Source organism: Lactuca sativa, chromosome 4 (assembly GCF_002870075.4).
Source record: "Lactuca sativa cultivar Salinas chromosome 4, Lsat_Salinas_v11, whole genome shotgun sequence".
Lineage (NCBI taxonomy): Eukaryota > Viridiplantae > Streptophyta > Magnoliopsida > Asterales > Asteraceae > Lactuca > Lactuca sativa.
Window position 1 is genome coordinate 216,286,007 of NC_056626.2, and position 12,986 is coordinate 216,298,992.

Below are 12,986 nucleotides of genomic sequence, written 5' to 3' on the forward strand. Positions count from 1 at the left end.
ATCAAGGCATGGACTCGTCGAGTCCATTAGAGGGACTCAGTGAGTCGTGTCGGATTTAGCTGAACTCGACTTTTCTGTCTTTTCTGTTTGCACCTTAGTTGAGACCTTCTATGCAGGGCTAAGAGGAGTGAAAATTTCTCCATAACTAGATGTTATGGCATTCACATTCTCCATTCTCGGATTATTCTCGGTTTTATTTGGAAGTTCACCCGGTCTTCTCTCGTTCACTTGATGTGCTAGTTGCCCAAGCTGTTTCTCAATGTTGAGTATAAATGTTTGTTGATTCCTAAGTATAGTCCTGGTCTTTTGTATTGCAGCATCATGATCATTGTGCCTTTTCTCGGACGCGACTATAAATCATGTGAACATTTCTTCTAAATCGGCTCTTTTTTTCACAACTGGTTCTTCCTTTTGATAGAAACCCCTATCTTTTTGCTTGTATTTATCTTCCTTTGCCTTTTTGTATTCTTCATACGGGAGCCATTCCTTCTTGGGTTTCCGCCAATTCTCATCGTATCTGTTGCCACTTGAATAAAAGACTTGCACCTTTTTGTTTTCATTCTCATCCAAGTCACACTCTTTAGTTAAGTGAGGTCCCCTACAATTTTCACATCCCACCCGTATAACATGGATTGTTTGATCCATCTTCATCATTCTTCTATCTAAACTGTCTAGTTTAGCCATCATTGCCGCCATGCCATCGTTGACCGTGTTCACTACCCCCTACTTACTTCATTTCATGGGTTGTGGTATTCTCTAGAGTGGTTAGAGAACTCTTCAATTAATTCCTTGATAACCATCTTTGTGAGCGGGCCTTGCGAGTCAAGTAACTGCCTTATGGTGACATTGACTCCGTCATAGAAGATGGAGACTTCTTGTTGGCTATTAAGGTCATGGTGTGGGCAATTCCTTAGCAGGCTCTTATACCTCTCCCAAGCTTCATATAGTGACTCCCTAGCTTGTTGTTCAAAGTTAGCAATGGCCTTCTTCAATTTGGCTATTTTAGAAGGTGGGCAAAAGTGGTCAATAAATTCTTCTTTCATCTTAGCCCATGTGGTGACCGACCCGGGAGGGAGTGATTTGAGCCAATCTTTTGCAACACCCTTGAATGTGACTGGGAGCATGCAAAGTAGCTGGGTCTCACGAGGCACATTTGGAACATTAAAGTAATCAACTACATCATTGACTTCATCCAAGTGCTTGTAAGCATCTTCGTGGTCTTTTCCATAGAAGGGGATCTCCTTTAGTTGAGCGAGTATGTGGCCCTTTAGCTCAAAAGTAGCAGTAGCGGGAATTGCGGGTTGCATAAGTCCCGGGCCGGTGTCGTCACACATCCTTTTCTTCTATTCCCCCATGGGGACTTCATCGATGTTAGCCATGTTAATGGCTAATTCGTCGTCAAAATCGGATTCGTGCCCGAAAGTGAGATCTTCTTCTCCTTCAGTTTCGTACTCAGTGTCCTCTTTGATCGCATCTTCTATAGCTATGGAGGCGCTGGAAGCACCTGATTTGCTGCTCTTCTTCTTGCTGAAAACGGACTTTAGATTTTTTAGTGGCGAGTTCTTTGAAGAAACGGATTCTCCAACGGATTTTCCCTTGCTCTTCCTTAGGGCGAACTCCGGGTCTTCTAGTGGAGGAACCAAAGGTGTATCAGCTCCTCGGGTCATGAAAACAACTGCAAATAAAACAAGAAAAACGCGTAAAAAAACAAAAATAAAATAAAAACTAAAACTGTGAACAACGATGGACTCACCAAGTTGTCACGAGTGCACTCGGCGAGTTCAAGGCAAAATCAGAAAAAATTTCTAATTACTTATTAAAACTAATATTTATTAAAACCTATACTAACTACTAAATTACATAAGAATTAACTTTGTGTAAGATAAATCCCACACAAAGGATCTATAAAAATAGAAATTAGTGCTAATTTAGAACCGTTCCCTGACAACGGCGCCAAAAACTTGATGTATGTGAACTCAACTAGTTTTAAACCTACTTTTAATTATAAAATAAACACACAAAGGCAGTGGACCTATCAATTGTGGTAAAGCTAAATAAGTAGGGTATCGAACACAAGGAACGGTAAATTAAAACTAAAAACTAATTTTTATCTAAAATTGAATAATAAAAAGGGGTTTTCTCTAGTTTTACAAGACTAGAAACTTACTAACTATTACTTAAAATAAAAAAAAACTAGAAGAGCAAAGATTCAACAAAATTCAATGACGAAGGGGACTTCTGTTTAGTTCAACTCAATTGATCCTATGGTTGATATTATGGTAACAGTGCAATGGATTAATTCTTCTATTGGCTACCGATTCAAGTGATTAGATTCACGTTCGCTGCATTAATCCTTAGAGAACAAACTAACTTAAACACTGGCCAGTTGTCTAATTTAATTCAATTCACTAGATTATTTATTCGGGTTGATTTAGACTTGTAATAGCTAACTAATTTGGTCTTTTAGTTAACCTGTGGTTGATGGTCATCACACAAGCTCACACATAAATTTACCTATTTTTCTATTAATTCTAGTTTCACAGTCGCTAATCCTAGTCATATAACAAAGTGGTCACATAAATTATATGATGTAGCAATTAAGATATGTTCATGCAACTTAATTATCTTCCTATTAACAGAAAAGTAGTTATCATTCACACATAAGGTTCTTTAACAAGCTAGGATCAACAAAATCACCAATATTAAATCAATCCTACCATAAATCAAACCATAGTATCAATATTGTCTCCCCAAACAGAAGTTTAAAATTTTTAGCTCATGATTGAGGTAATTAACAGCACAAAAACGAAATCTAGAAGTCTAAGCATGATGAAGAACAATAGATTAAAGTAAGAATGATGTAATTTTGCCTCAAATCTCCTTCGAAATTGGTTTTGTGGTTGTATCTTTGTTCTCCAGATCTCTTCTGACTCTGATTCGCAGCTTGCTTCTCCCCAAGGGTTCCAGAATACCTTGCGTTGATATGGACAACTGTTTTTATAGATTCGAACTGACTCGCCGAGTCCATCCCTTAATTCTCGTACACGGTAAGTCATAGAGTCTTTATCCTCTTGAATCTTCGCTGAGACTCACCGAGTAGTCGACCCTACTCGCCGAGTACTTTGTATTTTTAGCCTTTTTCTTCTTTGTTCAACTCTCGAGCTCCCAACCGCTTCTACTGCTTCCTTTTGATTCCGAGCTTTGCTTTTGGTCTGAAAACAGAATTCAAACACTTTTGAGTATCTTTTGTCCATGATATGCAATAAATTAGCTAATAAATGATAAAAATCTATACTTAATATAAAGCTAAATATGCCACTATCTGTAAGGCAATTATTATGTAACACCCATAATCAGAAAGATCAAGAAAGGAAAGGAAAACCCTAAGTCAAAGGGGTCAACTCGTCGAGTCCAGGGTGGAACTTGACGAGTCCGAGCGGGATCCGGGTCGAAGAGTAAGTGACCGACTCTACGAGTCGGAGAGTGGAATCGGCGAGTCCGGTCTGGATTGGGAAACCCTAAGTCCGGGGCTTTGTGCACTATATAAGCATCTCATTCTCTCCCTTAGGGTTCTCTAAGCCTCTCTTATCCAAAACACAAAACCCTAAGCCTCCATTTTAGCACATTCAAGCTTTCTTGCCATTTTGGGTGATTTGAAGGAAGAAGGAGGAAGGGAACCTTTGGTGATTTAAGGATTGGCTTTAGATCCATAATTGGTGGGACTTTTCAGAGCATTAGGAGGTAAGAAGTCGTTACCTTCACTCTTTTGCATAAAGTGTTACCTTTGTTATGAGATTTGGTTTTTTATGGCATGATTAAGAGCCATTTCGAGTTAGAAATCCAGATCTGAAGTTGCTACTTCAGATCTAGGTGTGTTTCGGCCTAGAGAACCATAAAGTATCAGTCTTGGGGGTGTTGGTGAAGCATGCTCGTCTAGAACCCTAGCCCTAGAGTGTTTTGGGCTTTTAGCTTCTTGGTTTCATGTAAAGTTTGCAACTTTACGTGGGGGATAGACTGTAGAAGAGTGGATCTATGGTTTGGAGCCCCTGCATGGCTCGAAAAGCCACTGTATGGTTTGAGATCTAAAGAGACTCGGCGAGTCACATGGGTGTACTCGGCGAGTTTTATAAACATGAGCATGGACTCGGTGAGTTGGAAGAACAACACGGCGAGTCTGTCGAAGATTACCTTGGACTCGACGAGTCTGTTCTTGGACTTGGCGAGTCTGGTCGCAGAACCTCAACCTTTCCGGGTTAAGACTTAGATCGGTGAGTTGAGTGGTGACTCAGTGAGTTGGGCAGGATGGGACTCAGAGATCGTTGAACTCGACAAGTCTTGGGGTGACTCGGCGAGTTGAGTCGTTTTATGGGAGTTTCTGAATGCATGGACTCGACGAGTCTTGGGGTGACTCGGCGAGTAGAATCAGTCAAGAAGGTTGACATTGACCAGGAATTTGACTTTGGCAAGAGTGGGCTTAGACGGCTTCTAAGAGTTCAGTTTGGGACTAAGTGTTATATTGATATTGATATTGATAGCTCGGGGAGCTAGTGGAGCAGCGATTCAGAGAATTGTCAGACAGCAGCCAGAGGGTTGTCAGCAAGTTCAGCAGTGCAGGTGAGTTTCCCTTTGTGTGAATGGGTCTACGGCCACAATGTTGGCCCATGTAGTTATGAGTAGGAAGACCCGGGGGTTAGCCCTAGGCACTGTTTGCTATTATGATATTCAGGACCAAGGTCCAATATCGGGCTGGTGCCCAAGGAATGGTTTGCATGATAGAGTATACTTGTTGTCTGTGTGATGCATGTATGTGCCTGGTAGGGAGGTGAGTGAGGGTGAGGTCTCGTATCGCACCAATAGCAGAGTATGGACGGTGTTCCATATCTCATTAGTAGTAGAGCAGGGGCGAGGCCCAAGGCAGGCGAGGCCTTAGGACATGAATACAATAGGGTATGTTCAGTTACGTGTTATATGCTATTTTTGTATTATGTGGTTAGCAGACGGGGCCCAAAGAGAGGCGGGGCCTAAAAGAAACAGATCTGTATCCGAGCGGGGATCGAAGCCAGGCGGGGCCGTTGTAGCGGGCGAGGCCCGAAGTAGCGGGCGAGGCCCGGAATAGCGGGCGTGGCCTAATATGAGCAATATGTGTTTATGCAGGGTATGTGGTAGGTTGGGGGAACTCATTAAGTTTTGTGCTTACGGGTTTCAGTTTTGTTTTCAGCTACTTCCGGTTGCGGAGGGAAGAGTTCGATGTGATCGCATGACACGCACCATTGATTAGTCAGCCTAGGATGTTTTACTCTGATAATGAAAATATGTTTTGGAAATGATACTCTGAATTCATGTTATGACTTATGATATGTTTTTATGAATATGGCTTTGGTAATGATTTAAAGAAAAATTTTTGGTGCGGATTTTTGGGACGTTACATATTAATTGAGATGTAAATATGATGTGTTAATTAAGAAAAAAAGGAGAAAATAACAAATGGAAAAAAATATTTATTCAGAAATACCAAAAAATGACATGTGTCCAAGTTAATAAGAGAGTGACATGTGGCAAAATTATATTTATTTATTAGGGAGAATATATATATATATATGGGCTTGAGGAATATATGACTGTTATATACTTAATATTAGGCATGTAACCATAGTTTTAACAAAATACAATCAAATCTCTATACCATTTTCTTGCATCCTCTATTAGAGTATGTGATAGGATTTGTACAAACTTTTATGGAGTTTTAAAACTTTAATTTTCACCACAAACCGTGTATAAAAACACTTTATAAACTACCAATAGGTTTTCATATTGAAATTTAATATAGGAAACTATAAAGAAAAATTGAAACTATTCATTAAAAAACCCAATAAATTTATTTCCGTAACCCATCAAAAAAAAACCATGAAAGTATATATAGGGTAAGTGTCGAAGGAAGATATGAAGCCTATTAGAGGTCTAATAAAACAACACATTTGAAATACATAGATGTCGAAGATAAATCATGAAATAATATGAATTCAAAAGCAATATAAAAAGGTAATGATAAAATAAAATTATGTTTTTAATCAAAATGAAGTCAATTTTGATGGTTCTATACCTAATATTATATACATGACGGCTACATATTCACTTTTCATATATATATATACACACACACACACACACACACTAGATGTGTGCCAACGCAAAACAGAGACAATAAATAGTTTTTTTGACGAATAGTATTCTTACGGGAAAATAATTATTAGATTTTGTTATTAGTTATTATGTAATAAGAAAAATTACTACTTTAAATTAAGATTTTTATGTTTAGAACTTATAAGGTGTTTTAGACACTAAAATTACTACTATTCTAATGACTTTGTAAAAAGAACTTTTAAAAAAATAAGGTGTTTTAGACATTAAACTTGATTTTAATATGATGCAAATAGAGATGATTTAAAATAATTATCATTCAAAAATATTATGATTCAATATATTTATGATCCTTAACTTATTATGATATAAAAACATTTTGATTCAAATATTTAATGATCCTTACTTATTATATTTTTTATGATTTAAAATTAAATTATTCAAAAAAAATATAATGATCAAAATGTTTTATTGAATAAAAGCGTTATTTAATTCAATATATTATGATCCAAATTAATATGATCAAAAAATATATGATACATAATATCGTTATGATTCAAAATTTTATGATCCAAAAATAATATGATTCAAAAAAAAAATATGAACCGAAAATATTATGATCCTTAATATTGTTTTTATTTAAAATTTTATAATTGTTAAACATTAAAAACTCAAACCGATATTTAGTTTGAAAAGTCAAAAAACTCAAAAAATAAAAACAAAAGAAAAAAATTCTACCATCTTCAAGTATGTAGTAAAAATATTTGAAAAAAAATAAGAAAAAAAAATATTTCTTTTAAAAACAAAAAAAGTAATAAAAAATTTAAAAATGTTAAAACAGAGCATATATCTATTTAAAAAAAGATTTGAATTTTTTTAACGAAAATTAAAAAAATAATAAAAAAACGAAAAAAACCAAGATAAATGAAAAAGAAAAGAAAAATTCATTTAAATGACGTTCGTCGCACATAATTATTCCACCGAGTCCGTATTATGTTCCATGTATGTGCATCGCGTGCGAACACGTCACGGCCAAGTAAATGAGTTTGACGTTGTGTCATTGACGAAATAATTAATAGAGAATAGTCCTTACGGTTTTTACCAATTTTTTGGTTTCTACCGGATCCGGACCGTGTGTGTGTGTGTATATATATATATATATATATATATATATATATATATATATATATATATATATATATAGTTGGAACGATAAATACAATCTAATCTAATATTACTTTTCAATCCACTTATATCACAGACGAGACATATCAATCGTCTTTTATTTTATTTTATTTTTTATTTTTAAATTAAATGTCACTTTTTAGTGTCTAAAAAGCTCAAACCAAGGTTGTGAAGATCAGAATCCTATATAGGATCGTTTCTAGGTTTACAAGATCGGGATGAGAATTTTGATCCTACAAAATAAAACATAATTTTAACTTATAATTTTAAAACATGAAAATATCTCCAACATTCGGTTTTCCTTTCAAAAACTCTACAAAATTCAATACATTAGGCACACATCAAAACACAAAATGATAAATTGATAAAAAAAATAAAAGACATAAAATAATAGTTTTTTTTTTCAAAAAATAAAAATAAAAATTAAAAGGAAGGTAGGATCAGATCCCAATTCTACGATTCTACCTAGGATCTTACAATCCTACGTGCGATTCTATCTCAAATATGATCCGTAAACGACACAACTTATTTTTTCATACCTAGGATCGTAGAATCATACGATCTTACAATCAAGATCATAATTTTGACAACCTTGGTTCAAATACCTATATTCTATGTAAGGTGAACAAAATTGAAATCGAAAACTGAAAACTGATAAAATCAAATCCGAAAACCAAACCAAAACTATTTATTTGTTTGGTTTTGATATTTTAAAACTGAAAAATCAATTGGAATACTTTACACACTGACCCTAAAACCGAACTAATCCAAAACGTAAAACAAAACAAAAAACAATCTATAAAACTGAAACTGACCAAAAATTGTATGTATTTTAAAACTTAATATACACATGTTTTATTTTTTTATGCAACTCAGGTTTGGGTTTATAACTTAGTATAAAATTAGAAGCATCCCCATCTCCTCAAGTCTCGGTGTTTGTAAACCAAACCCGATAAATCAAAATCCCTGACGTAGATTATCAAACATACTTTGACGGTGTTTTGTTTAAATTTGATGGTTTCCATTCAAATTATTACTTATGTTATTAACATTTTATTTTTTAATTTTTTAATATGGTCATCTATAATTTTAACTTTCAGTATGTTCTTAACAAATAGATATTTTTGGTTATTACTCATTTCCGTATAAAAGAAAAAACATATTCAATTATTTGGACAGTTTATTTTGCTAAGAAACCAATATTTACATATAAATTTCTAACCACCAAAAAAATAAAATAAAACAAACACCCCTTAAGTTGATTTTTGGAAAAACAGAGCAAGGCCCACCGGCCCAACCCACTCTAGATTTGCGTAAAAACCCTAAAAACTCCATCTTCCATTGTCTACCTTCTCGTCGCTGTATTGGAACTTCGGATCTCCAACTTTCATCAATGGTGAGCCACTCCATCTTCTATCTCTGTTAATCGTCATAATTTCATGTTTTCTGCTATTGTAATTACAACTAGATTTCTTCATTTCCTAAATGCGTATGTTCTTTTCACAAATTCTCATTTTCTGTTGTTTGATTATGACATGACTCTGTTTGTTTGATTTTGTTTTCTCGAAGGCTCCAAAAAAGGGTGGGAAGGCGGTCGCAACGAAGAAGAAAACGGTATGATTACTTAGATTAGTATACGTTTCTAGTTTACAACCAGTCGCTGCCTTTGATTTAAGTATGTTTTGAACTCGTTTATAGTGTTTGATTCACGCTTTCTAATTTGATGCCTTTTTTCCCTCCAGGAGAAGGTAGCTAACCCTTTGTTCGAGAAAAGGCCGAAACAATTCGGCATAGGTGGAGCATTGCCTCCAAAGAAGGATCTTCACAGATTTGTGCGATGGCCACAAGTTGTTCGTATTCAGAGGAAGAGGAGGATTCTCAAACAGCGTTTGAAGGTTCCACCTGCTCTTAATCAGTTCACCAAGACCCTCGACAAGAATCTAGGTAATCATCTATGATACTATCTCACAAATATCCTCCTCCCTTTATCTCAAAGTCTATAATCAGCTTAAGTTTTGTATTAACATTTGAAGACAATTTGTTTGTCTCGTTTTATAAACTATTGATCATTGAGCTCTTTTTTATGTAATATTTAGCAACAACTTTGTTCAAGATGCTTCTCAAGTACAGACCTGAGGATAAAGCAGCAAAAAAGGAAAGACTTCTGAAAAGGGCTCAAGCTGAATCTGAAGGAAAGACGGTTGAAGCCAAGAAGCCCATTGTTGTCAAATATGGTCTTAATCATATCACCTATCTTATTGAACAGGTTTTTGAGTTTTTCATTTCCACCATCTAAATATACAAACTTTTTAATCTTTCTGAAACAAAAAGCTTATATTGTACTTATTTTCACTCCCAATTTCAGAACAAGGCTCAATTGGTGATCATTGCTCATGATGTAGACCCCATTGAGTTGGTTGTCTGGCTTCCCGCTTTGTGCAGAAAGATGGAAATCCCTTACTGCATTGTGAAGGGAAAATCTCGTTTGGGAACTGTAAGTGTTTTTACTTAAATACCCTTAATTGTTTTGCTTGAGTTCTAACATGTTTTTTGTTATATTATATCAGATTGTTCATCAGAAAACTGCAGCTGCTCTGTGCTTGACTACAGTTAAGAATGAAGATAAGATGGAGTTCAGTAGAATCTTGGAAGCCATCAAGGTTTGTTTTCATGGATTTAAGAATTTTTGGAATTTTTATGGTTGATTCTGAATTGAATGAATGAATGTCTGTTGTTGTTTCAGGCCAATTTTAATGATAAGTATGAGGAGTACAGAAAGAAGTGGGGTGGTGGAATAATGGGGTCTAAATCACAGGCTAAAACCAAAGCAAAAGAGAGGGTTCTTGCTAAGGAGGCTGCTCAGAGATTGACATAAATACCCTTCATTATCTAAATACCCTTCTTATATGTTTTCAAAGGCAAGATACATGAGTTTGATTATGTCACAGTTTTATTCAGTTTTGGTTGGTTATATTAGCAAGCAACAAGTCACTATTGATTATGTTATGCATTATTTTTTGTGTTCTTAGTTTTTGTTCTTAACTGGGCCAATCCTCCCTCTCTCTATCTTCACTCCTTGAGTATCATTTCCCATCTGCCATCTGATGAGATCATTTAACGTTACTCATATATCTTTTAAAAATTTCATAAGTGATATTAAAGATCTTATAGGAAAAAAACCAACTAATTAATCATAAATAATTGTGATTTCATAATCTGTTGTCATACATAAATGTGATTTCATAATTGATATTGAGGAATTGATTTAAATAAAAAAAATCTTAGCAAAATACAAAATCGAAACACTCACAGCTATTCTGCAACTACAAAGCAACATGCCGGAAGATAAAACAAGTCGCAACAAAATCGAAAAGGAACAACAATTAACAACAAAATCGAAATGGAACAAGTCGAAATCTCAGCAAAAATAGAGGAAACAACCTGGTCGGAAGGAAGAATGGTGGTGTTCTGTTGACTGGTCGTCAGAAAGACGACTGGGGGGAGGGGGGTTGCCGGTTTTAGAAGCTGCGTCTTCATACCCGCTTGGTCGGAAGGAGGAATGGTGGTCTCCGGTCGACTGGTTGGAGGAAGACGACCGCGGGGGGGGGGGGGGGGGGGGGGGGGGGGTTGCTAGTTTTAGAAGCCATGCGCTTTACTATATTTCATGAAATCGATTTTATGAATTGAATCCAAAAAATGGATTAAAGAGTAAGACGACCGGTGGTGGTGGATGGAGAAGCATCGATTTCATGAAATTTATTGAAGCATAGTTAAATAAGAAGACGACCGGTGGTGGTGGTTGTAGGAACAAATTGATCGATTGAAGGAGATGGCAGACATGAGTCAAGGGGGCAACTGCGTCCATTTTTCGAGTCATCGTCTTTTTCTGGCGGACTGATTAAGAGGATGTGACTGTGGATCGAGTAAGATACAAAATAAATGGCACTTACCGAACCAAATCAGTTAAGTTAAAAGGTCTGACCAAACTGGGTTAATATGAAATCAAACAGTCCATTAATCACATTTAAAGTTATAATATTGGATGTAACAAGATGAAATTATTTAATAGGGGCAGTTTGTGTAAATAGCCATATGTTAGAGAAGGTGTTGTGAGTTAAATTACATTATATTGTTCCTTAAAACGTTCTATTTTGTAAAGTTATAATATTGGATGTAACAAGATGAAATTATTTAATAGGGGCAGTTTGTGTAAATAGCCATATGTTAGAGAAGGTGTTGTGAGTTAAATTACATTATATTGTTCCTTAAAACGTTCTATTTTGTAGTAGGCCCGGTGAAAAGCATGGGCAAAAGGCCCATTTTTTATGGAGCCAATTTTTTATACTATATTGAGGTTAGAACAACAATTGAATGCATGTTAGTTTAATTGTCCAAGTCCACAGTCGTTGATTAGGGAGGAAGGTACCATGACGGCTTGAAAGGGCGGTACTGGCGGTACCGCCGGTTAACCGTTCTATCTTTAGAGGGTTCAGTGGGTTCATTGATTTAAAGCATGAAACTGAGTTCACCAACCCACTCACTTTTGATTGAATTTATTGAAAATTGAAATTAAATGCATGTGCACAGGCTCACCTGCCCACTTTACCTGCCCACTTTACCTATTGCATACATGCATCATATGTTTTTTTCTTTTATATATATATATATATATATATATATATATATATATATATATATATATATATATATATATATATATATATATATATATATATATATATATATATATATATATATATATATGATGCGACCTGGGCTCCGACCACTTGGATGGTGAATGTTGAGTTCGTTGGATAGGAACCTGAGAGGTCACAAAAAGAGAAAACCGTCAGCCGTTCTCCGGAAGGAGGTCCCGAAAAAACGCTCCAACGGTTAAGTTAGTAGTGTATTGGAGAGTGAGGGCTGAGAATCGGGAGAGATAGCTTACCCTACAAGGCGAAGTGTTGATCCTTTTATACTGAGGATCCTAAAGGACTACAGTCCCGATAAGATCCGATGTCCTTATTGGTGAGTCGTGTTCCTCGTTGTGTCAGGCAAAACGATTGGTCCAGGCGATAATGCTCTGGATGTGCTCCTTGTCGCCTGGAGCCGTTATCCTTGTCTTGTAGTGGAAGGTGCCCCTTGGCGGGGCTGGGCCTTCCACACAGTCGTCCCGCTGGGGCGCCTAACAGCTAGAGATCCGTTGGGACGGCCATGCTAGGGATCTGTTGGGGCGGCCATGTGCTTTACTATATTTCATGAAATCGATTTTATGAATTGAATCCAAAAAATGGATTAAAGAGTAAGACGACCGGTGGTGGTGGATGGAGAAGCATCGATTTCATGAAATTTATTGAAGCATAGTTAAATAAGAAGACGACCGGTGGTGGTGGTTGTAGGAACAAATTGATCGATTGAAGGAGATGGCAGACATGAGTCAAGGGGGCAACTGCGTCCATTTTTCGAGTCATCGTCTTTTTCTGGCGGACTGATTAAGAGGATGTGACTGTGGATCGAGTAAGATACAAAATAAATGGCACTTACCGAACCAAATCAGTTAAGTTAAAAGGTCTGACCAAACTGGGTTAATATGAAATCAAACAGTCCATTAATCACATTTAAAGTTATAATATTGGATGTAACAAGATGAAATTATTTAATAG

The 12,986-nt window shown here is 36.1% G+C and overlaps 1 protein-coding gene and 1 non-coding gene across 2 annotated transcripts; both read left to right on the forward strand.

Moving 5' to 3' along the window:
* The first annotated feature begins 888 nt into the window (after positions 1 to 888).
* LOC111886562 (small nucleolar RNA R71) lies at positions 889 to 995 on the forward strand. The gene has a single exon (XR_002848492.1). It is a non-coding gene; the product is annotated as a small nucleolar RNA R71 (small nucleolar RNA).
* A 7,611-nt stretch (positions 996 to 8,606) lies between these two features.
* On the forward strand, positions 8,607 to 10,351 carry LOC111886548 (60S ribosomal protein L7a-2). Its single transcript, XM_023882802.3, has 7 exons — positions 8,607 to 8,719; positions 8,893 to 8,937; positions 9,066 to 9,267; positions 9,420 to 9,589; positions 9,689 to 9,817; positions 9,891 to 9,983; positions 10,067 to 10,351. The coding sequence occupies exons 1-7, from the start codon at positions 8,717 to 8,719 to the stop codon at positions 10,196 to 10,198; spliced, it is 774 nt and encodes a 257-aa protein (XP_023738570.1). The 5' UTR covers positions 8,607 to 8,716; the 3' UTR covers positions 10,199 to 10,351.
* Positions 10,352 to 12,986: the final 2,635 nt, after the last annotated feature.

What these genes read in the sequence shown, in the direction of transcription:
- LOC111886548 (XM_023882802.3), top strand. An exon ending in TCACCTATCTTATTGAACAG is followed by an intron (nt 9,590 to 9,688) that starts GTTTTTGAGTTT and finishes TCCCAATTTCAG; the next exon opens with AACAAGGCTCAATTGGTGAT. An exon ending in GAATCTTGGAAGCCATCAAG is followed by an intron (nt 9,984 to 10,066) that starts GTTTGTTTTCAT and finishes TTGTTGTTTCAG; the next exon opens with GCCAATTTTAATGATAAGTA.